Genomic DNA, 25765 nt, shown 5'->3' on the forward strand with positions numbered 1-25765 from the left:
AATAATATAATAGAAGAATTATAATGTAATGTTAGTGAATAGTTTCATTCCCCTTGTGCTTCTTGCAGTGCCTTTATTATAGTTGATATATCTCATTAATGATGGTCACAGCTGAATCCATTAGGATTCAGTATATAGAACTGTTTATCTTTGTTGTTGTTGTTGTTGCACCTTATTGAATGAAACAGGAACTATTTTGTACCTTTGAATTCAAGCCATCTTATCAGGCACATTTCCTAAAGCAGTATCAGAGCTCAATGGACTACAATCTGGCAATCACAATTCAGAATGTTTTTTGCATTTATTCATTTGTTTTAAACTGTTGTAATGGATTAGTGTTTGCACATCCAATCTAAAATATGTGTACTCCCTGCAGCTTTGCAATTTCGTGGAGCAGACTCATACTATCATCCATGAAGTTTACTGTGTGCGCCTCACAGGCAAGAGTTGAAAAATTGAGATGTCTGCTCTGCAGTAACAGTTAGATCAATGTCCTATTTTGGAGAAGCAGGACTTTGCCACAGCATATTTGGCTAAAATTTTGCTCCTCTTTATCTTATAATGTGCATTCTGGAAGAATGTACACGAATTAGGAGTCAAGAAGCTCTATGTTTTAATTCCTCTTTGCCATTGACTTGCTCTGGGGCCTTACCTAGGTCATGTTACTTTTCTGTCTCAATTTCCTTATCTGTACTTTGCAGGAGTGTGCTGAGTAATATTTCTACATGATGCTGTACAGATATGAAGTTATATATACTATGCACCAATTGGCTTGTATCCACTTTCTAGCAGCTGAAAGAAAGCATAAAAAATGGCTTCGCCTGTTTGTTAGAATTCAGGCACTATCCATGCCAGAGCTTACGTTAGCACAATTTACCTTACTCAAGGGTGTGGCTTTTCCAAGCCACTGACTAACTCAAGGTACACCCAGGTGAGTCGTGATGTATACCAGTCTTAAGCCTGACAAGAATTTTTTTTTCTATACGGATAAAAACATCTGCAAGTGAAAGGTGCATGGTACTACTGAAGAGGTGCTGGTGGAAGCAAGGAAGTGGTTTAGCTCTCTAGGTATCTGCTCTGTAAAATCTTTTCTTTTTCTTTCTCTGTTGCCTGTGGATCTTTTGACTAGTTTTGTATAAAAGCTTTAGATGATTAAAGACGATATATACCAATGGAAACAGAGAAGTAGGTGTGTTAGTCTGTACTCCAATGAAACAAAACAGCAGAAATATAGCACTTTAAAGACTAACAATGATTTATTTGGTGATGAGCTTTTGTGGGACAGTCCCACTTCATCAGATCAATCTCATTTCCAGTACAGACTGACATTTATAAGTAGAGAGGACCAAAAAAAAAAAATTACAATAAAAACTGACAAATCAAGTACATACCTAGGGAGCGAAATCTCTCTCATAGAACTGGAAGAGACCATGAGAGGTCATTTGAGTCCCATCCCCTACACTCACAGCAGGACCTGTCACCAGCCCTGACAGATTTGTTTTAAATCTATTTGCCCCAGATCCCAAAATGGTCCCCTCAAGGACTGACCTCACAACCCTGACTTTAGCAGGCCATTGCTCAGTATGTGTGCAATAGTGTGGCAGTATTCCACTGATTTTAGCTCTGCTGGTGATGGAAGGCTTTGGGCCTAATGTGTCTCTGAGGCTCACAGATGGGTCAAGTTGCTACTTGTAAGCTGGCTGAACCCGAACAGTAGCCTAAGTTTTTCAATCCCCAATGGATAATATGGGAGTCAGAGATCAGCCCTGTAGAAAGGGCTGCCCGCTCCCAGCCCCATGCTACAGCTGCAGAGTCTGCTCAAGCAAGCAGCCCTCGTTCTGCCTCCCCCCATGCCACATTGCTTGCTCAGGGCACTTGCGGGGTTAGGCACGCCCCTCCTGTCCCCCCCAGCCGCATGGGTAGGAGGATGCTCCCCGTTTGGGGCTGAGGCCCATGACCTCTGGAGCACCGGTCGAGGCAGCGGGACGTGGGGAGCCACCGCCCCCAAGCCTCGCTCGCGGCCACAGAGCTGGATGTGTTCAGGCTCCGGAAATGATGAAAAAAGAAGCGGGGAGGGGACGAAAAAGTCCCCGCTTTGGTGCGCGCTGGCTGGAGAGGGCGAGAGCCCGCGCAACGGCGGGGCGGGGTGCCAGGTGCTGCAGCTGCAGGAGCCCGGGGCCGCGCGGGAGGGAGGCGGCGGCGGCGGCGGCGGCAGCGGCAGGCGCAGCTGGAGAGAGGAGGCGGAGAGGCGGCCGCACGGGCAGGGGAGATGCCGCTGCTGCGTGGGGAGTCTCAGTAAGTTTTCCGCGCCGGGCGAGGGGCGGCTCCCTGCCGCAGGACGCGAGCGTGCGGGGGCCGAGCAGCCCAGGCCGGGCGGTGGTTTGGCTGGGGGAGGGTGCAGCGCCCCCCGAGCCCTGGGGACCCTCGCCCCAGCTCAGGAGCCCCGAGGCTCTGGGCGCGCCTGCTCTGCAGCGGCAAAGTTGTAGTGGCTTCTGCCAGTCCGGCCGGCCCCTCCCCAAGCCCTGGCCCCGGGGCGCTCCTAAGGCCTCTCGTTTGTTTGTTCCCGCAGGGCGGCGTGTTAGGCCGGTCGGGGTGGGAGCTCCTAGGACGAGGGGAGAGAGCTGGCAGATGTCCCGAGCGAGAGAGCCTCTTCCTCCGGGGCCTGAAGGGCCGGCGCCTGCCTCCCCCACCGAGCGCAGCCTTCTGAACTCCTTCCTTCGAGGTGAGTTGCGAAAGTTTCTCGCCAGTTGCTGCGCCTCTTAGTGCACTTGTGTGTGTTTGGCCCTGGTCTTTGGTGTTCCCCTCGCCTTGTTACTGTAAATGTGTCTCTGTGCAGCGAGCCGGGGAGAAAGAGTAGGTGGGTCTCACCAGGCAAGTTCCCTCTTACTGAAACAGCGTGTTCGGAGAGACACATGCTACACCACGTTAAACGCGCCCTTCCTTCCTTCCTTTCCTTCCCAGCTTGGTGTTTGTAAGCACTTCTCTGCAGTGCCTCTCAGATTCCCAACGTGTCCCCCCAGCAGGCTGAGGAAGGCAGCAGGTCTGTGACCATGACTTGTTCAGGTTGGGGGTCACTTGGTTTTCCTGTTTGGGCTACGCTGACATACTGCTGATAAACCCACTTGGCGCTTTATTAACTCATTTTTAACCCAGGGATGTCTATACTTTGTTTTCACGTTCACAGGACCCTGTCATAATAAAATGTGATTTTATTTTTTGTTTGTCACCCAAAGGAGTTGATTCCTTGAAACTTCAAGCTAATTTACATGAATGTTATCTTCTGAAGATAACATATAGGATGCGGTCATTTACTGTACATACTTAAGGTCTGTGGTAATCAGGCTTTATCTTTTTCATTTACAGCTGCCAATTTTGATTTGAAAATTCTGATAGTGATATAAAGTAAATCTCTGAGGAATAGAAAGGAAGAAGCTAATTTAAAATTGCTTCTGTTCCCAGCTACGTATAAAGTTACAGAGCATGGTAACACAGTGGTACAACTGTATGATACAGCCACATTCTCTTCTTAGGTAACATCTTTAAATCAATAGCTACATGAAATCAAAGTTCAAAACTCAGTTGAGAAATCAGAAAGTATCCGTAGCTAAATAAAAATGTTCTGGCTCAGAGAAATGTTAAATTGGCTTATACTGATTATATTGTTTTCTTGTCCTAGAGATGACTCATAACTTCTAAACAGCAAAAGTTTAAAAAAAATTACAGATCAGCCACACAGAACAGAACTGTTAGAGTCATGTTTTTCTTTACATGTAGGCCATATATAGAAATCACTGAGGTTTGGTCATTGAAATAATTGATTTAGGAAAATGACTGTTTCTGGGATATGTGGTTTTGAATTAGGTTTTTGTATTTTAATATGAAATAAAATCATTTAGCTTCCAAAATATTAAGCTTTTTATTTCATGACCTCGGACACAATGGCACTGGTTTGGCCTTGGGAAAACTGTGTAAGAATAAATCTGAAGGACATCTGTTATATGTAGCTGTCATTTTATAGGATTAGGTGATCATATTCTGAAGAGCTAACAGATCACAAGTGTAAGTACTTTCATTTAAATTTGTTCACTAGTTGGGGCTTGTCACACTGTCTGAAGTGGTTGACAACTGTAAGTGCAAGCCTCAGGCCACACACCTGTAACTGATTTTATGTTCTGTAATCAGATTTTACCAACCCAGTAACAAAGGTGAACTCCTGAAGCATTATACCAGTGTAACCAAGTAAAGTCAGTCCCTTTGGGCACTCCATTCTGTCTTGCTACCTAGGCAAGCTGGATTTAGTGATAAATGGTCACTTATCCAAATATCACAAAATATTCAAGTTGTTCCCAGCCTCAAAACCCATAGTCCCATCACTTCTCACAACTCAATTTGTGCCTTAGACCTCACATCAAAGATAAACAGTCCTACAGTAAACTAATACAGCCTATGTTAACAACAAAAAGAAATAAGAGTTCTTTAGAGGTTTTAAAGCAAGCAAACATATACACATAAATGAAGCCATGATTCTAAAAAATGAAAGGGCTATAGCAATCTATCAATTCAAAATCTCTTTCAGGGTTGTGGGAGTGGCTTGCAAAGGCGCGGCATCCTCAGTCCGCTATGGCCTGGGTCAGGGCATCAAGATTCACTGCAACCCGGTCCCAGGCCTGCTGCACCATGCTGAGCCACTCCCGCAGTATGCCGATAAGGTCCCGCAGGGCTGCGGTGTGTGCGATGTTCCCTGCCTCCTCCTCCTCACCCTGCTGGCACTGGTGGATAGCCCAGCAGTAGCCCTGCAAAGTTCTTGCTTGAGGTCCGGGCTGCACACCCTCGCCCTCGGTGGTAGGGCTGGTCTGGCTGCTGGCTGCAGAAGCTGTGGAGACAGAAGGGGAGAGGGGAATGGGTCATTTAGTCCCAGATGTAGGACCATGTTTCCCCACCCATCCTGGGGGCCCTGCGATGCCCATGTCCTGGGGTTCCCTGCGGCCCCCGGTCCTTCTACGGTCAGCTGGCCCATGGTGCTGTCCCAGCTACATGGTGCTGAATGCTGTTCATCGGCATCTTGGGGTCTGGGGAGCGTAGCCATCTGGGGTCCACATGCACTGGGGCTGGTGGCCGTGTGCGAGGCCTGTGGCCACCCTGGGGAGGACCTGGCGCACCCTTTCTGGTGCTGATGGCATGGACGCCACCTACCTGTGGGTCCCTCCAGGAAGTTAGGCGAGGCATGGGAGGATGGGGCCTGGCTGTCTGATGATGAGCCCTCATCATCGCTGGTGGGGTCAAGTTGCCATGCTGTCCATGGGCACCTGGTGCTGGCTGCCTGTCCCGGGTGCTCCTCGCCCCCTGTCGCTGTCTTCAGCTCGGTGTCAGCCACGGCTGTGTCCAGCACGATGACCGGGGGTCTGGCCTCCTTCAGCTGCAGGAGGAGCTCCTTATAGTAGGGGCAGCTTGTGGGATCTGCCCCGACTGCCCAGCCGCATTCTGGGCCTTACAATACCCCTGCCAGATTTCTTTTACTTTTGACTGGACCTGGTCCGTGGTGTGGGTGGGGTTGCCCTGGCCGGTCAGGCCCTTTGACAGTTGCTCAAATGCTATGGCGTTGCAGCACTGGACCCCGGTGTAGTGGAGGACCTCCTCATCCTCCCATAGGAAGAGGAGGTCCTGGAGCTTGGTCTCCAACTCGGAGGGGGCCCAGTGCTTTGGGGCCTGGCTGACCTCCTGGGAGGACTCCCTGCTGTCCTTGGGAGGCTCTCGGGGTGGGAGGGGTTCTGGGTGGCTGGCCATGGGACCAGGGAGGGTGAAGGGGCTGGATGGGGCTTTAAAGGAGCCAGTGAGCTGGAGAGGCAGTGTGGGCTCCCTGCTGCCTGCACACTCTCAGCTTCCTGTCTGAGGCTTATGGGAGCCTGAGTCTTTAAACACAGCTGGACTTTGGAGCCATAGAGCTCTGCTTATGGTGACAGTAGCACCACCGCCTGCCTGCTACTCACCGCCATGGAGGACTCCCTCTTTCAGAATAGCCATCTGCAGAGCGTCTACATTTGCTCTCTTTCAAAATAATCTTTCAATGTGGTCCACTCTTCCCACTGTGGGAACGGAAGACCAACTTAAACGGACTCCCCCATTCTTTCGATATTCCTTTTGAAAGATCACGGTGTGTGTGTGTAGATGCTCTGCTGATTATTTCGAAAGAAAACTGTCTTCTGACCTCAATTTCAAATGTACTTATTTGTGTAGACACGGCCTCAGTGAGCTAGTCTGGTTTTCAGTTATGAATTAGTTCTCAGCTTATGACTCAGCCCTGTCAAGAGCTGGCAGTGGGTTTGTCAGTGGTACAGCCCCTACAAACTCTTAAACACATGCTCAGTTTTAAGCATGTAAATAATTCCTTTGATATCATTTACCACATTAAAATGTGATGCATTTTTGTTTCAGCTGAACCTAAGCTTGAGGAGTATTTTTGAATGTTTATTACTTTCTTTTAGCCTAAATCTGTTTTGGAGGGGAGGGGAAAAGGATAAAGGTAAGAATATATCATTGCTACTCATTATTCTGGCACTTTGATCAGTTTTGCAGTATATGGTTACAAAGCCAGCAGAGTCTAGGAACTGCAGAACTGAAGGCTTAGGAAAAAATATTTAGGATTTGATTCTTTCACCCTTTATGTGTTAATCTCCTGTTGCTTACTAATTTATTACTCCAATGTTTGGGTGAAAGAACTGAGTTCGTAGTTTTCAATGAGAGGCTTTCAGCATGTGCTCCACGGACCCCTGCCCGTTGACAAACTATGACTAAATTTCCAGCAGTGCCTGCACCTCCATTCAAAATTTTTACTGGTCTGCAAATTAAAAAAAAAAAAAAAAGGTTGAAAAGCAGTGTTTTAGTTTAATAAAATTGTTTTTGTTTTGCCTTTTATAGACGTGATCCCAGTAGAGTATGTGCTATAATAAATAATTAAAACTGAAGGAAAGAAGAGATCACTGGCAGTGAAAGTATACCTCATAAATTCAATTAAAAATGCTTAGTTCTGTGATGTCTGAAGGTACGTTGTATATAACCTAAGGAAAACAAAGTTCACCTAACCTTCAGTTACGACTCTTGTGAAATATTTACAGCATTTGTTTTAAATAAGGGAAGTTGCACATTTTAGAATAAAACATTATTTAAGAAGAAATACCTCTAACACGCTTTTTGCTTTGTTAGGAAACTGACAGAGGAATGAATGGAAGAGAAATACTATTTTTTTTCAAATAATTCTAAAAATATTAACAAATCAATTTTCATGAATTGTATTTTGAGAGGCAAGACTTGTGGAGAAATAGCAACGAAGATGTTCCATATTCTATTTGGAATTTCATTGTGGCCTGTCCCTGCGAGGTGTTGCTGCTAAGCACCTGTGATTCCACTGACTTCACTGGAGTGTGTTCTTAAAATTTTTTTTTTAGTGTATTCAAAGGCCAGAATGTTTTGGGGTAGTTCAAGGGCTTGTGGAAGTAACTGGACTTATTAATTACACAGTTGTTGCTATCGTTTTCTGGAAATCTTCATTTTAAATTAGGACTCCATAAATTTGTAGTGAAGAATGTCTTAACTGACTCTGCCTGGGAATACTGACCAGTTTTTGTCAATTAGATATAACTGGCTTCTTGTGTGCAACAGAAATGTTAAGTGCACTTCAGTCAGACTACAATACAACCTTCTAAAGACTTTTCAGTATTTGTCCAACTGTTTGCAAAGATTCAGTTCTTGAGGACATCTGTTTCTTCTGTTCAGTAATGCTACAATTTGTGGCAAGGAAAACAGAGTCTCCAGTGGTGTGCTCCTTGTTTAACTACTTATACTTTCAGTTCCACTGTCTGATAGCTAGCTGAAGCCTAGTGCGACCTTCCTCTTAAAATAAAACCTTTTCTAGGGAAGAAATAGCTGAGGTTTAAAAGTCTGAAAAATGCCACTACTATGCGAAGTAGAAGGAAATAGCTTCAACAGCTAGCAAGGGACACCCATGGAGATTGTGGGGAAAGAGAGATGATGGCAGAAAACATAAAGTGCATATCAAGTTGTTTTTTTTTTACCCACGTGCTTACCATTGTGGCACACAAGTATCTCTCCAATCTTTCTTTTTAGATCCTTTTAAAACTGGTAACTATTTGTCTAAGTAAGGTGATTGAAATTTGACTCTTCATGTTGCTGGGCTACCATAGGTAGAAAATGAATTAGCCGAGTTGTCACATTTGAAATGGAACCATTTTAATGCTCAGTTTTGAATTCTGAGAGCTTTTTCTTCTTGGCGGTCACTCTGTGATGAATAGGACATCTTCATGACACCCTTCTATTTGTGAGATCTTTAATGGCTGCTCAGCCCAATTCTGGAGCCACAGATTTTATGACAGAAGAGGCAAGTGTTAGTAGTTGTTGGAGGGGCATGAAGCAGTTTTTGATTCTCTGTCCTCTGCCTCTCCTCATCAGCACAGCCGCAGCACTGCTCAAATTGTGCCATCCCCTCATGGATTATCTTTCTCCACTATGGACGGTCTTTAGTAAGGTTCTCCCAAGTGTTGACACCGATGCTGTACTTTTTCATGTGTGCCTTCTGCATGTCCTTATATTGTTTCTGCTGGCTTCCAGTGTTCCTCTGTCCTTCCATCAACTCAGAAAACAAAATCTGTTTTGAGAAGCACTGATCAGACATCCAAACCACGTGGCCAGTCCAACGAAGTTATTGAGTGATAATGGCTTCAATGCTGGTCATGTTTGCTTCTCCCAGGATGCTTGTTGTTTGTGCGCCTATCCTGCCAAGTGAAGTTTAGGATTCTCCTGAGGCTGCGTTGATGCTATTTTTTGAGTGCTGTCAAATGACGCTGGTACGTTGACCATCTTTCACATGTGTACAGTATCATTGGAATAACCACTGCACAGTATGCAAGGAGCTTTGTCTTGGGATAGGTGTCCTGGTTCTCGAAAACCCTTTGTCTCAGGCAAGCCAAAGCACAGTTTGCACAGTTCAGACAGTGCTGGATTTCTGCATCAATGTTCACTTTAGCAGAAAGATAATTTCCAAGGTATGGGAAGAGCTCCACTTCTTCCTGCAGTTCTCCATTGACTTCAATAGAAGGTACATGAGACTGTTCTGTTGGTGAGGGTTGGTGGAGCACTTTCTTCTTTTTGATGTTCAATGTGAGGCCAAGATTCAGTCTCCTGATACTGAAAAGCTTCCCGTTCATTCTTTTGACAGTCTTCACACCATCTGAGAGCTTGTATCAATGAGGTGAAGGGTCTTGGTGATGAAGATGCAGAACAGTGATGGGGCAATGAAGCAACCTTGTCTTATGTATCAATGAGGTGCTGGGGAGAGTCCAAAGGGCTGGTACTCAAGGGTAAAAAGTCAAGCGAAGATATGCAACTCCAGGTACGAGAATAGTGTAGCTGGAGTTGACATACCTTAGTTCAACTTTCTGCACTGTCCCCACAGTGGGGAGTTGACAGGAGAAGCTCTCTTTGATTTTCCTTACTCACAACTGCAAGGAGTATTGGAGTTGAGGAGAGAGCGCCCTCAATATTTATTTAGCGTGTCTTTAACAGATGTGCTAAATCCAACTCCAGAAGATTAACCTCCAGAGTGTCACTCTTCCTGTAAGTATAGATGTGCACTAAGAGTACACGTTTGAAATACGTTTTAAAGGGGCGTGTCCATTTCCTCCTCCTCCAAGAGGGATTAGAGCTGCTTGTGTGGAGCATTTTACTGTTTGGACAAGCTCCTGTTAGTTGTAGTGCCAGCGGTATCAGGACCTCTCATCTCCTGTTCTCCCTGGCTCCTTGTCCATCCCCAATACTAGTGTTCTGCATTAAGTAACTAAGAGTGTGAAGGGCTCCCATGCCCCCATGTGTTCATGCTGGAACAATCATAATTTGTTATTTATGCAAATGTTTTCAAACTTGTGTTCATAAAACTAACACCTAAAACTGCATTAATGCACCTGAATAAGAAACCTGACTCAGCATTTCTGAGCACGAGTATCTGCCATTGAAGTAAAATGGCAAAACTGTTAGCACTGAGCTGGTGCTGTTTACCCCGTATACTGATGAATAAACTTTTTATATTAAATCACATGTATTTAAATAAACTATGCAATACTAAGAATTTGATCCTGCACAGAACTCTTCTGGAGTATCATCTAAGAGTATTGAGCAGACTTTCACCTTGACCTGTTATTAATGGAAAATAATCTAGAATAACAATTAGTGAACATTGCCTAAGTGTTTGTAAAATAGAAAACAAGCATCAACAAGTATAGAAAAAAGAAGAATAATTGCACTTTGGAGAGTAACAGATATCTAAAGATTTAGAGTATTGAAACTAACTCAAACATTGGTTGAAAACAATAGAAGAAATAAACAAATTCTGAAACTATCATTCAGCATCTTCCTCTTTGTAAAATATACTTCCATCCAAATGTAAAATATGAGATTAATTTAGTGTATGAAGAAAGTAGAATTAATGTTCAGTGCCTCAGGAAAACACTAAAGTGCATCAACTTCAAGCATGGGTTCAAAGTCCCACTGACTTTGCAAGCTTTAGTTCTTATGTGAATTGGGATGCTTTCCTGAATCCTAGGGCTGTAAGAGAACATTGCATCTGGGTTGGACTTGGACTTGGTTAAGTAAACGTGCTGCAGTGAGACTCAGAAATTCTTAACGTTACAGCCAGCTACTCCAATTACCTTAATAGTCACACTTTAATACCAGTTTCTGAGTATTATGAGTAATGGGTTTTGTTTTTTTTTCCAGCTATTGGGCAGTTTCAGTATTTTTTTTCAAACTTGTTTAGAATTTACTTTCTGTGTTTCCAAATATAAAGTTATCTGAGGTATTATTTTTGTGAAATTGATTTACTTCATAGCCGTCAGTGCTGATTCTAAAATGGAACCAAATGAAAAGCAGAAACTGTCATAAATGTCTGCCTTTTCCTGTAAGCCTACTTCTGCTTTCAGTTTTCATATGCATAGTTCCAGTGAAATGATTCATGTGCACAGGGCTGTGATTCATCTGTAAAACTCTTCAGATGGTACCATGCTGGGATGGGTTTAAGAGGACAGGATTAAAATTGAGGATGATCTGAACAAACTGGAAAAACGGTCGGAAGTAAATAGGATGAAATTCAAGATGGACAAATTCCAAGTACTTCGATTTGGAAAGAATACTCAATTGCACACGTACAAAGTGACGGATGACTGCCTAGAAAGGCGTACTGTAGAAGGGGACCTAGAGGTCATAGTGGATCGATCACAAGCCAAATATGTGTGAAATTTATGACACAGTTGCAAAAAACTAAACATCATTCTTAGATGTGTTAGCCATCGGGTTGTAAACAAGACATGAAAAGTAATTCTTCTGCTTTACTCTATGCTGATTTAGGCCTCAACTGGAGTATTATGTCCAGTTCTGGGCTCCACATTTCAGGAAAGCTTCAGACAAATTGGAAGAAGTCTGGAGAAGAGCAGCAATTATTCAAGGTCTAGAAAACATGACCTATGAGTGAAAATTGTGGTTTCTTAATCTTGAAAAGAGAAGACTGAGAAACATTTTTCAAGTATGTAAGTAGTGTTACAAAGAAGAGGGAGAAAAATTGTTCTCCTTGTCTTTTGTGGATAGGACAAGAATCTTACATTGCTGCAAGGGTGGTTTAGGTTGGAAAATTTGAGAAAATTCCTGTCGGGAAGAAATTGCCTAGAGAAGTTGTGGAATCCTCCATCACTGGATTTTTAAGAGCTAGTTAGAAAAAAACATTTGTCGGGAATGTCTAGATAATACTAGGTCCTGCTGTGAGTACGGGGGTCTGCACCAGATGACCTCTCAAAGTCGCTTCTAGTCCTATGATTCTATCAGGGCCTTAGATTGCATGAATTAGATACCTAACTGCCTATTTTGTTGCCTACATTCAGGGATTCTACTGGGAAGCAGGTCAGCTGAAATTGAGGTGCTACAATCCATAAGTACCTTTGTGGATTGAGCCCAGAGCTGTTTGGGGTAGAGTCTTTCCATTTTGTTTTGTTTGGTGGGTTTTTAAAGCAGCACTTCTTAGCCAAAGAAGGACTTGATCCTGAATTAGCACTCTAATACAAATAACTAATGGTAAAGTAATATCCAGGGTAATGATATGATGCTTTTATAGTATCATCTGGAAAAAAACTTACAATGTTTTGAAGAGAGACTTGGTTTCTGGATGAATGCATTTTAATGATTAACAAACAAAATATCTAGGATGTTAGAGTTTGGAAATATGCTGAATTGAATAAATTGTTATTTATTTATGCAGTGTTAAACATTTCTTCTTGAGATTTTAACACCTTAATGTAGAGCATAGTGATTTTTTCCATATCAAACTGCTGTGAATACAATGTCTTGTCCTACTGGCTGTCAGTTTTGAAGGTTAATTGCATACAGGCTGAAAAATGTAAAGGAGAAGAGGGAGGCTAGCATACAGAGAGAGAAATCTCAAGCTCAAACTTGTTTCAAGCAGAAACATGTTATAAATTACTATGGAAAACCTGTGAAAAAGGAATGCACCTGTTTACAACCTGATCTTGCCATTGCTACTCATATCAGGTTTAGTTCTTGTTGGTAATACTTTCTGAGCAGGCGTGATGCATCAACAAATGTTCAAGTATGTGCTTGGATTGTTAGTAATAGCCATTGTAAGGCTTTAGTTTATTGGCCTCACTTTCATGCTTCATTCATAACAAATCACAAAAATAAAGTAAAACAACAAAATACCTACAAATGCACTTTTTTAACTTTGATGAATGTTTGTCTTCATGTGTGCTTGGATAGTGACCAGCTCTTTGTATCAGCACTTCTGTAATCAAGGTAACAATACAGTAAACCCTCAATATAATGGACTAATGTGGGGAGGGGTGTTTGTTAAACCCAAAAGTCCAAATAATTGGAAGGTTTACTGCCCAACTCCCCCACCAGTCCCTCACTCCACCCCACCCCAAAAAAATGCCCGTGACTCATGCTGTGGGGAGCTGGAACTTCTGCCGCCGGCAGGGCCCTGCTTGTGGTTGGGGGGGTCTGCTGACATGGCCGGAGACTCCATCAGGGCTTGGAGGAGTTGCCTCCACCACCGGATCCACCACATGCTCATCCCACCAGGCGTGGGACACATACATGAGTGCCATCTGCCTGTGTATGTACCCCACACCTGGTGGGAGGAGTATGTGGCAGCTCCAGCAGTGGCTCCTCCAGGCCGTACTGGCTGGAAGCAAAGGCTCCTCCAACCACATCAGTGATAAGTCACCTAACATACATTTTTGGGAGCAGGGGAGGGTGTTTAGGATTTATGGGCCTGGTTAAGTGGATTTCAGGAACAGCGGGAGGGGGCTGGTGGATGTCCATTGTTTCAGAAGTCTGCTAAATCAGAGTCCATAAAATTGAGGGTTTACTGTATAAATCAAGAAGTATTTCCATTATTTGAAGCATAATCATGCAATCTTAGGAGCCTGAGGTCTCAGTTATGGGACAAATTCCCAGTTATAAATATTAAAATTTAGATATTTTGTTGGAGAGAAAAAGGAGGGAAATTAGAAGTTGATTCAATAGTTAATACTTCCCTTCTGAAATTTTGAAAAAAAAGGTTGGGATAGATTTAATCTGTGGGCATTTGTGGTGGAGGTGGAGGGCTGATCCTCACTTGCTGAAGTTGCTGAATTACTATGTTTGCTTTATTAATCCCCCCCATTCAACAAGGGATAGTTAACTTTATTCAAAAATAGCTTAAAGTAGCACACTTTATAATCCATTCCAAAATTATTATGCACTTTGAAAAATTATTATAACTTGAAATCTAAAAGTTGCAGCATTTTATGAGCCATTTAAACATAGAATATAGATTTTTAACTTGTGGTTTTTCAGTGAATTATGAATAAAATAATTGCCTATGGAAAATATTTATGAAACTTTCGTTTATTTTGATGAGCGAAAATATGGTGCAGTGCTTATCATCAGGAAGAAAGTGCATATTGAAAACAATATGTGAACATTGAATTTGAATTCCATAGTACTTGTAAGGAAAGCTTTAAAGTCTCATTGGCCAACATTGTGAATCAATCTTTCTTATGTTTGGAACATACTTATTACAAAAAGAAAAAGAAATGTAAATTTCGGTTAGAAATTCATTTTAATTCAGCAAAGACTTTGCATCTATTAAACAAACAAACAAACAAAACCACGAAACTTCTGTTATCATATGATCTTCAGCTTCATCTGCTTTGGCTGTTAGTCAATGTAGGTCCTTAGTCATGTGTTGAATCTCAGACCTTTAGCACAGGTCTTTCATCTCTCTTGGGAATTTGTACATGTAGTTTGTACATGAGATGCACATCTGCATGGCTAGAAATACTGGAATTTGCATCATTTAGAGTTTTTATCTGAAAATTCTGTTTTGGGAGGTAGATAAGCTTTGCTAAGCTCCAAACAGAGTTTGCCATTAAACTGTCTTTTAAAGGTGTTTTTGAATTTGAAAATATCAGAAGCAAGCTCACTGAAAGACTTTCATTAAAGAACTATTCTGATTAGATGAGCAAAAATGGCGGGAAAACTGGTTGAAAACTAACTTAATTGTGCATTATTTAAAATGGAAACAATAGTTACTGCTGTGTTGTAAACTTACATTCATTTATTTTAAACTTCCGAATAAAAGTTTACTTAAAAAAAGAGGTATGTTGTAAAATTTGTTCATAGATGAGTGATTTGAAATGAATACCTGTTTTTCCTTTTATTTAGAAAAATGTGATGAAGAGAATACAGCTGCAGGAGAGACAGACATAACACCACCTTCCAATAACCAAAGTATACAGCCAGAGATACAAGACCAGTCTGTCTGGGAAAATCGCACTGATGATGACCTCATCAGAAGTAAGTATTTCCGGAACAAATTGCTGTTTGTTTAGGCTTGCTTTACTAGTATAATGGAACACTGGCTGTTGACTCAGTTAAATGTGTGTCAGATCAGTTGTGTTGCAACCATAATGTATGTCAGCATATCTTTTTCACTGGAATGATTCCTTTCAGCATTATCAGCAAGAGACTGAAACCCAGATACCATAGAATTCTAGGGCTGGAAGGGACCTTATGAGGTCATCTAGTCCAGCCTACTACCTCAGGTAGGATCAACACTAACTGAATCATCCCAGACAGGACTTTGTCAAGTCAGGACTTAAAACCCTCTAAGGATGGAGATTCCACCACTTCTCTAAGATAGCACATTCCAGTGCTTCACCACCCTCCTGGTGAAATAGTTTTCCTAATATTCAACCTACTCCTCTCCTTCTGTAACTTCAGACCATTCTGCCATCCATTGCTACTGAGAACAGCCTCTCTCCAATGAGATGCAGACATTTGCTACAGTGGTGGAAGAGTTGTTTCCATTGCTCTAGGATATCCCCCTTGCCAGAGGCAGTAGCTAGGTCAGTGGAAGAAGTCATCTATTCTCCAAGCCATCTGTCTAACTAGTTCACTGCACCTCTGTGTGCTTGAACTCCTACACTTTCCTCTGTTGCACCTCCCTCCCCCTCCTCCAAAAATTCCCAAGCCCAAATCTCAGAAGCTGGTAATGAACATTGTCACACTACCCCTGACAAGTGGTGTGCCTTCAATATGCATCTTTCTTTCAGTTGATGAGCTTTCAGGCCTACTGTAGGTGTATTTATAAGGTGGGGGACAGTATTCTGGAAAGTATCACAGAATGCCAGGGCTGGAAGGGATCTCAGGGGGTCATCTAGTCCAGCCCTGACTTTCTTAAAAAGAACTTGGGTGTCATGATGGATAATCAGATGAATATGATTTCCCACTGCATTGCTGAGGTTAAAAGGGCTAATGCAGTCCTTGGATTAATGCATATGCGAATGTTGGGTAGGAGTTGACAGATTATATTACATCTCTGTTTGTCACACGTGGATTCTAATTGTGTACTCCAAATGTGAGGAAGCGGGTCTTACCCATGAAAGCTCATTACCTAATAAAATAAATGTGTTTGTCTTTAAGGTGCTACAGGACTGCTTGTTATATATAAACAAGATATTTTGGTGATTTCAGTGTCTTTGCATAACAGTATGTTAAGGAACTCCAGTACAGTTTACCTTTTTAAGACATAGTATTATATGATAGGATGTACTTTTCCTGTAAGTTCATGACAGGAGGAGTTAGCAGGCAAACTAGTGGCACTGTGCAACTTTACTGGGTAATATCACCTCAAGTTTATCAAGTTGCATGTTTAAGTGACAGGGTAAATGAGGCTCAGCAGCTTTCTGTAAAGCTAGAGTTTCTATTCAGAAGCACTGAGTGGCATCATTCCATAAGTTTAAGTCCTAAAGTAGCACCCTTGCAGAAGGGTCTGGCATAACAAATATAGCTTTGACAGACACAGGACTAAAAGAAAATTGTAATGCACAACATGCCTTAAAGCATTACTGGTAAGAGATTAAATTAATTTTGGGTAGCTTTTACAAGCTGCACCCCAATCTTTAATTTATTTTTAATAACATAAGGCTAGTGCCATCTTCTCCTTTCAATGATAATACACTGCCCAATGTATCATCAGCAGTTGCTGTTAACTGCCCCACTAATACTGTTTACTTCAACATTCTGTGAACTTTTGAAAGTCAAGGGAGTGGTATCATGATATCAATTTATGACTGCACCTCATCTTATTAAGAGGTGGAGTCATAAAGTGAATAATATAGATGTAAAATGCTGCTGGAAATTTCAACATGAGCACTGTGAACTAACCCGCCTCTTAAGGGTCAGAGCTGTATCATGCACTGCATGTATTGTGGTATCTTCAGGTGAGTTTCACTCAGATAAACTTGTTGAACTTCAGTCTTCAGAACTTTTGACACTTGTGTTGTCCCATCTTCTGTCCTCTCTGTGAGGAGCAGAATAAAAGTCTCTCTTGAAATCTCAGCTTCTCCTTTTTAAAAATAACTCTCTCCTGAAAGTATTTTGTCATATCTTGGATGTATTGTACTACTGGCTAGGTGCTTTTTAGGAAAGCTTAAATTTACCTAAAGTAAATCTGCACATTTTTCGTAGTTGGGGTAGTGGTTGTGTATGTGTGGTGACATAAATGTGTATAAAACAGTATGGTAAAACAGGTGTGCAACACAATCATTCAAACTATGGTGCATCGTATTAACATATGTCTGCACTACAAACTGCACAGAGGCACACCTTCAGCTAGACACCTATCATGCAGACATTTGCTATAGTGGTGGAAGAGGTGTTTCCATTGCTCGAGGATATCCTCCTCACCAGAGGCAGTAGCTAGGTCAATGGAAGAAGACATTTGTGGATTTAGTGATGTCTGTATTGGGGTTTAAGTCATCATAACAACCTCTTTCAAGGTGTGAGTTTTTTGCACACTTGAGTGATGTAGCTGAGTCACCAGAGTTTAGGTGTATGCCAGGCATTAGGAAAAGCAGAGAAGCTGGTAGCCATAACTTGAAAAAACAAATGAACAAAAAAAGCACTTGGGGAAAAATGGACATTAACTGTTGTTGGAAAGGGAAAATGTAGTATTCTAAAGGTAATGATGACTGACAAGAACATGCAGAGTGTAAAAAGATCAAAGACAGAGATGGGTGTAGTGGAGGAGGTGAGGGTAGAGTTTGGATTTTATGTGGTATTAGAAATGAGGCTGTGGTGGAGGACTTTCATTTCTGGGAAAGTAAAGTCATTTGGTAGCAATATTTTAGATGGACTGAACTGCAGTGGAGAGAGAAAGGTATAGCCAAGAGTGCCAAGCGAGTCAATTGTCATCGATATGCTAGGCTGGAGCTCAGCCCTGTCCCTCCTTCCCCATGCAGCTGGGAGCTTGTTTAAAGTCATGCAGCCTGTGGATTAACAAAAGACCAGCTAATGCTACTAACTAGCACCTAATTGGTAAAGCTCTGCATCTTCATTTATTAGTGCAGCTTTAAGTAGGACTATTAGTGACTTTAAAAAGTTTCACCAGCACTGGACTGTACATGGAGGTCAAAAGGTCAAATTTTGTGACCCTGCCTTGGAAATATTGCTGACCCTGGTAAAACAGGAAGTTGCAGTAGTCCAGGTATGAAAAATGGTGCATGGACTCTTAGTTAGAGTCAGATATTTTTTTTTCTAGATATGCTATTGGAAAAAGCAGCAGGAATTGGCAAAAAATTGGTAAAATGACACCATGGTTGAAGGCTTGAGTAATGGGAGCTATCATCTCATCGTTAATAAGAATGGAGTAGGGAAAAGATCTAATAAATATTTTGGTGGAATTTTCAGATGAGGTTGGCAGTGGTCTATTTTTCCCCATTGAAATCAGCATCAGTTTTATCACTGACTTCATTGAGAGCAGTGTCAGGTCGGTGCTGAGTACCTATAAAGCTCCCATTCTTTATAGCTGTGCCTTGTACAGCAGTAAAGCCCTACCTTATGATACAGTACTTGTGAATAAGTGCTGAGAGATACCACCATTATTTTTATTTAATTTTCTTCACGTGGAGCAAAGTGATCCTCCAAGTGGTAAAAATGGTGATACTAAGGACAATTTTCTCACTGTGAGTTGTGGATATGAGGAGAAGCATAGCTTTTAACATCGTATTAAGAGTACTTGACTCAGTTACACACTGTAAGGGATATCTGTAGAAGTTTTTTGCATTGGAATTCTTGATAAATGAAGCTTATACAACAGAACAAGTGCAAAAAAGAGATCCTTGTGTTTAAAACATTGTTTATCATCTTAATAATTACCTCAGTTCAGCGTGACAATGATTCAGCCAAGTATGTTATTCAAGTAAATTCAAGGAATATTGCATTTAAAAACTGCTTTGAGATATACAGATATATTTTAGGAATGAAAATGTATATACCAATGCCCAGTCAAATAATTAGTTTTTTGTGTTTAATTTTAAGTAAAGGACACATTGTAACTTTTGACCAAAAGTCTTGCCATCTGTTTACCACTGTCCTAATGATTCAGTTTCTCTTTTTTCCCATATGGATTGAGTTGTCCACCCACACAGTTGATACATGCCTCTTTTTGTAATAAGAACCATTTAGATTTCATATAATAAATGTTTCCATTCTGTTAATTTTCCAGGTTTTTCTTTTTTACAGATGTTTATTATCCTTCAGTGCATATTACTAAATTTGTAAGACAGTTTTACTGATCCACATACAATACAATACAATACAATACAATAAGAATTTTAGGGACTCTTGTGTAACAAGATTATTATTTTTATCATTGCACTTACACATTTGTAAATTCAGTTCACCAGTCAGAATTAATAAACTGAAATATTTCATCCACCAATTCCCTCAGACAAATTCCTTCCCTCTACTCCTTAGCTTGTAGCCTGTTTCCCCAAACCATACACCTAACCATTTTGTTGCACCTCTGTGTGCTTGAATTTTTACACTTTCCTTTGTTATACCTCCCTCCCCCTACCCCAAAAATCCCCTAGCCCAAATCTCAGAAACTAGTAATGAACATCATTACACTACCCCTGACAAGTGGTGTGCCGTCAATATGCATTTTTCTTTCAGTTAGTTGATGAGCTTTCAGGCCCTACTATAGGTGTGCTTACAAAGTGGGGGACTGTATTCTGGAAGGCAGTGACTCTCTTAAAAAGAACTTGGACATCATGATGGATAATCAGATGCACATGAGTTCCCACTGCACTGCTTAGGCCAAAAGGCCTAATGCAGTCCTTGGATTAATGAATAAGCAAATATTGGGTAGGAGTTGACAGATTATATTACATCTGTATTTGTCACACCTGGATTCTGATTGTGTACTCCACATCTGAAGAAGTGGGTCTTAATCATGAAAGCTCATTATCTAATCAAATAAATGTGTTAGTCTTTAAGGTGCTACAGGACTGCTTGTTATTGGGTATACTGTGTTCAGTTTGAATGTCCACACAAGAAGAATATGTTAATAAATCAGACAGGGTTCAGAACAGTGCTATGAGAGATTTTAAGGATTGGAAAATATGGCTTATAGTGAGGAACTCCTGGGACTCAATCTGTTTATATTAACAAAGAGAATTTTAAGGGTGGCATGACTGCAGTTTCTAAATACGTATGTGGGAAATAGGAATTTGATAATAGAGGAGTCTTCAAGCTAGCAGATGAAGGTATAAGAAGATCTACTGGTGGAACATTGCGACTACACAATGCACACTAGAAGAACAGCATACATTTTTAACAGAGTAATTAACTTCAGGAACAACATACTAAAAGTTGCAGTGGAGTTTATCACTGAAAATGTTTAAATCCTGCTTTTCTAGAAGATATGTAGTAGTTCAAAAAGGAGTTAAAGTCAGCAAACTTTTATGACCTGTGTTAAACGGAAGGTCAGACTGGATGGTCACAGTGATCCCTTCTGGCTGTATAGCCTATGAACACTTATCTATGCAGTTAGCAATCTAACAACAGAATGCTATAAAATGAATGTTGTGATATACTTTTGCATTTTTTCTTTAGTTTCTTCAGTTTCGCTCTCATTGGAAATGAATAATATCACTTAATTTAACTGGTAATCATTGGAGCCAGTGAGTGATGGTGTGAATTCATTAGTTACTAAAAGGAAGGAAGGACCCTAAACTTGTGTACTTTGCGTTCCATACTTCCAACAGTGTGAAGTCCTGTGGCACCTTATAGACTAACAGATGACCTCATTGGACTCAGAGTATTTCTCTGTGTTTTTGCGGATACAGATTAACACGGCTGCTTCTCTGATACTTGCCAACAGTGTTGTAGGCATGATCCGTGTATGAGGAGTTGCAGAATATCCGCTCCAAAGAGCATGCATTCTATGAAGACAAAGGGGAAGGAAAGTGTCCAAGCATGAATGGTCCAGAAGCAAGTGTCAGCCCACCGTTTATGTTATAAGTGCATTTTTTGCCCTCCCATGTTGTGCATTCTCTCAAGTGAATTGTGTGTGTATGGTGCTAATTAGGTAGTCACTCAATTGTTAGTATTTGCATCAGCAACACAGAGCAGTGCTAAAAATAGGCTCATAGTAGTGGAAACTACTTATAGAAGGGAAGCTGGATGTCTGATAACCTGGCCCATCAGTTACAAAGAAAAGCATTGGGTTACTTGAATCACTTAAGGTCAGTCTATACAGAAATACAAGCCCTGCAGCTGACCTGGGTTGGCTGTCTCCGGTTGACAGATTTGGGGCTCAAAAATCAAGCTTGAACCTAAACATCTACACAGTGAGGATTTTTTTTTAAATCATGTCAGCCCAACCCATTTGACCCAGCCCCAGTTACAGCTATGCAGACATACCCCCAAGATCCCTGAGTGATGAGGCTTTCAGAAACAGAAATTGCGTGTGACTTCCCACAATTGGTATTTGCAAGTTTCACCTGCTTTCCTAACTGTTGCCTTTCTTTTTTATATTTTTGGAACATTTTTGTTAGTTTGTCGGCAGGTTTTAGTAATGCAGTTACTATAGATTTCATATCTGATTTAATGTACAGCTTAATTCTTGCAAAGTAGACTTTTTTTTAATCCTGTGAATAACGTTGATTAAGTGCTGGAACTATGGCAATATTCAGCATTCAACAAAATGGGTCTAAACATCTTAAATGAAGAGAGAGGCCATGGATGAAGTTTGATCAAATTTTGGTCACGTTTTTTTTTTTTTTGCAGTGAAGTCCACTGAATAAGGTTTCATGAGCTGTAAATCACCATAATGTAGCCCTTCAAAATATAGCTCTTCTAGGATACGTCTACACTAGCCAAAAAATTGAAATGGCCATGCAAGTGGCCATTTCGAAGTTTACTAATGAAACGCCGAAATACATATTCAGCGCCTCATTAGCATGCGGGCAGCCGCGGCACTTCGAAAATGACGCGGCTCACCGCCGCGCGGCTCGTCCAGACAGGGCTGCTTTTCGAAAGGACCCCATCGACTTTGAAGTCCCCTTATTCCTATGAGCAAATAGGAATAAGGGGACTTTGAAGTAGCCGGGGTCCTTTCGAAAAGGAGCCCCGTCTGGACGAGCCGCACGGCGGCGAGCCGCGTCAATTTCGAAGTGCCACGGCTGCCCGCATGCTAATGAGGCGCTGAATATGTATTTTGCCACTTCATTAGTAAACCATTTCGAAGTTTTTGGCTAGTGTAGACACGGCCCTAGTGTAATTAGCTAGGCAAGTAGCAGAATGCTTGAACCTAGCCTCAGAACTTGATTGAACCGTGTTCTTGTTCTAAGGCAAGTCAAGGACTTTTGCAGCATGGAAACCCTCCTACACCAAATGCTCAATTTTGAGGCTCTTGTCTGCACTTCATCCTTCAGACAGTGATCCCATGTAATCATCTACTCCAGCGCTGATTTTTGGTAGCTCTGTGGTTCCTTTTGTAAGAGAGTTCCTCTGCACACCAGCAGTGCCTTAAGCTTTCGATCTGCCAGGATTTTATGGACTTAAAAAATCCCAGAAACTATTGTAAACCTTTTTCCTTCCTCAGAGAATAACCCTCTGCCTTCTTATTTCAGAATTCTATAGATATTCAGGATACTGTTCCTTTTAATAAAGCTGTCCTAAAACCAGCCTCTTATCAGGTTTGCCTTCATTCTTAGTTGTGTGTTTAAATACCAGCTAATAGCTTCCCCGCCGCCCCTGCACTGGAGTGCAGTCATATATCCTTTGTGGAGATCCTGCTTCTGCTGCAATCTGTTCTTGATACAAGGAGGAGGGGTACCTGATGGAGAGCTACGGAAACAAGAAATTCCGCCACCTAGACATACAGAAGAAAGGTTGTGTCAGCCAGGGGAAAAAAAAAAACCCAAACATTCCTAACTACTCATACACCCATTCATGTGCAACCCATAACTGTATAACTTACCCCATTAGTCCTGTCCTGTCCTGTCATTGCCTGTTGTGGTGCACTCACATCTTTGAGAGGCTCTGCCTGTTTTTTTCCGTTAAGTCCAAAATAAAGAAATGTGAATAAGTTTAACAATATTTGTGTTAACTAGTAATTAGGGCACTAGAAGTTCACTTTCCATTTTGGTCAATTTTAGTCATAGGATTTCAAAAATCATACATTTCATTACTTCAGCTGTAGAAATCTGAAAGGTCAGGGTGCTGTAATTTTAGGGGTCGTGTGTGTGTGTGGGGGGGGGGGCGCGGGGAGGTGATGGTTGTTGCTGTATTGCTACCCTTACTCTGCTGCTGGCAGTGATGATCCCTTCAGAACTAGGCAGCTGGAGAGTGGTGCCTCTTGGCTAGGAGTCCATCCCTGAAGGCAGAGCCATGGCAAGCATTAGCCCTGAAGTAAGAATGGCACATCTGGGCCCTTAGCTCTGAAGGCAGCATTCTTCTTCGAGTGTCCCCGTGGGTGCTCCACATTAGGTGTCGGGCTCGCCCGGCGCCGCAGATCGGATCTTCCAAGCAGTTTCTGCCGGACCGCGCATGCGCCGGTGTGCGCCGCTCCCCCGCGTGCTCCCGGCCATGTGCGCGATCCGGTCCCCGCCAGTTCCTCTTAACCGCCGTCGGCTGCAGACGGAATCCAACTAGGCTAAGGCCAAGTAGCGTATTCAACGACTTTATCTGTTTTTCTTTAAAGTTTTTTTCAGGCACTTAGGCTACTATAAGCTAGCCGGTTGTTATTTTGTAAAAAAAACAAAAAAAAAACAACAACGAACAAGCTACGAGAGGGACAGCTCAGCCAGTCCCAGTAACAAGCGCCGGAGGCCAGGAGCTAGGGCCATCAGCCCTCCTGCTAAGGCAGGCCATCGGATGGGGAAAACGGCACAAAGAAGGTGCTAAGTACCCACTTAAAAACTCAAAGACTCACCAACAATGTCCTCTTCAGGCTTTAAAAAAACGTGAGTCCTGCCGAGAGGCGATGCCAGTGTCCGATGGGCACAGTCTATGCATAAGGTGCCTGGGGGAGTCCCATGTGGCACAGAAATGCGCCTTCTGCGCTAAATTAACAACCAGAGCACGGAGGGACAGGGAGATGAGGATAAAAATGCTGCTTCTTGATAAGGCCCTCCAGCCAGAAGCGCCGGAGCGGCCGCAGCAGGAGGGACCCTCCGGGGCCCTTAAAAGGAAAGCTGCCTCCCTCACTCCATCAGCGCAGAAATGGAGGAAAGTATCTCCAGCCCGATCCCTGCCAGCAGCAACAGCGAGCAGGACGGGAGGAGCAAGCAGCCCCCAGCCGCAGCAACAGCTGATCGGCGGCGGCACGGAGAGCCACGTGGAAACGGCTCAGCCTCCGATACTCAGCCAGCCACCCCGCACCGCAGGCAGGGCGGCGGCTAAACAAGCGCCGGTACCGGCGGCACCGCAGGCAGCGGCACCGACCCCCGGGGAACCGGCGGTGCAGAGAGCGCAGGCATGCAGCCTGCCGGCACCGAAGGACACCGCACATGCGGCACCGCCCTCGAGCGTGCCGAGCTCGGTGCGGACAGGGCCGGAATCCCCTGTATGCTCCCCAGCCCGATCCCTGCCGGCAGCAACAGCGAGCGGGACGGGAGGAGCCAGCAGCCCCCAGCCGCAGCAACAGCTGATCGGCGGCGGCACGGAGAGCCATGTGGAAGCGGCTCAGTCTCCGATAATCAGCCAGCCGCCCCACACCGCAGGCAGGGCGGCGGCTAAACAAGCGCCGGTACCGGCGGCACCGCGGGCAGCGGCACCGACCCCCGGGGAACCGGCAGTGCAGAGCGCGCAGGCACGCAGCCTGCCGGCACTGGAGGACACCGCACGTGCGGCACCGCCCTTGAGCGTGCCGAGCTCGGTGCGGACGCCGGAATCCCCTGTATGCCCCCCAGCCCGATCCCTGCCGGCAGCAACAGCGAGTGGGACGGGAGGAGCGAGCAGCCCCCAGCCGCAGCAACAGCTGATCGGCGGCGGCACGGAGAGCCACGTGCAAGCAGCTCAGCCTCTGATAATCAGCCAGCCGCCCCGCACCGCAGGCAGGGCGGCGGCTAAACAAGCGCCGGTACCACCGACCCCCGGAAAACCGACGGTGCAGAGCGCGCAGGCACGCAGCCTGCCGGCACCGAAGGACACTGCACGTGCGGCACCGCCTTCGAGTGTGCCGAGCTCGGTGCGGACGGGGCCGGGATCCCCTGTATGTCAGGGGCGGAGTTACCTCCTCAAGGGAGGGGGAAGACTGCACACAAGAGGGGGCATTGCAGCCCCTCTCCGCACAGGGCTGTGGAGTTGCTTTCTCACAGCCCTCCGCTATGTTGCAGACTCCAACTAGAAGGCAGGGGTGTCCCCCCAGCCTACCCGCAGCCCCCTTCTCCATTTCTGCAACCAGCCTCACCCTGGCTGGGACCATGCAGGACATAGACACCATCGGCAATCTACTAGGGAAAAATCCCTACAAAAGATCTCGTACCCCCGAGGGCAATTGCGACCGGGAACAGAGACTTAAGCATCTCAGGGGGGACTGGTTATGGAACCCCGAGATTTTTCCTCGCAAACCTCTAGTGAGAGGGTGTACCATCATCAGCAGGAACCGGAAGGGTCCAGAGAGACGTACCCCAGCGGTTCCTCGCTCTCCTCCCCGGATGAGGCTACGGCCCTGGGGGATGTCCATCCTCCGGACGATCTCAAACAGTTCCAAGAGCTGTTTTACGAGGGTCGCCTTCACGCAAGGCATCCAGACAGCAAAGGTGCAAGAGCAACACCATAAGCTCCTCAAAAATCTGAGACCTCCGGCCTCCTCCAAAATAGCAATACCGCTGATGACGCAATCTTGGAGTCTACC

The 25765-nt window shown here is 43.7% G+C and overlaps 1 protein-coding gene across 2 annotated transcripts in view; it reads left to right on the forward strand.

The window, feature by feature from the left end:
• Window positions 1-1833: 1833 nt before the first annotated feature.
• The window catches only part of MDFIC (MyoD family inhibitor domain containing), a 100017-nt gene continuing 76085 nt past the window's right edge, over window positions 1834-25765 (forward strand). Inside the window, exons 1-3 of one of the 2 annotated variants that reach the window (XM_075014785.1) lie at window positions 1834-2295; window positions 2570-2722; window positions 14779-14910. In XM_075014785.1, the coding sequence (XP_074870886.1) occupies window positions 1851-2295; window positions 2570-2722; window positions 14779-14910 (730 nt within the window). In that variant the 5' untranslated portion in view covers window positions 1834-1850. The remainder of the gene's footprint in view (window positions 2296-2569; window positions 2723-14778; window positions 14911-25765) is intronic. The other variant, XM_075014778.1, reaches the window with a different exon arrangement.

Source organism: Carettochelys insculpta, chromosome 1 (assembly GCF_033958435.1).
Source record: "Carettochelys insculpta isolate YL-2023 chromosome 1, ASM3395843v1, whole genome shotgun sequence".
Taxonomy (NCBI): domain Eukaryota; kingdom Metazoa; phylum Chordata; order Testudines; family Carettochelyidae; genus Carettochelys; species Carettochelys insculpta.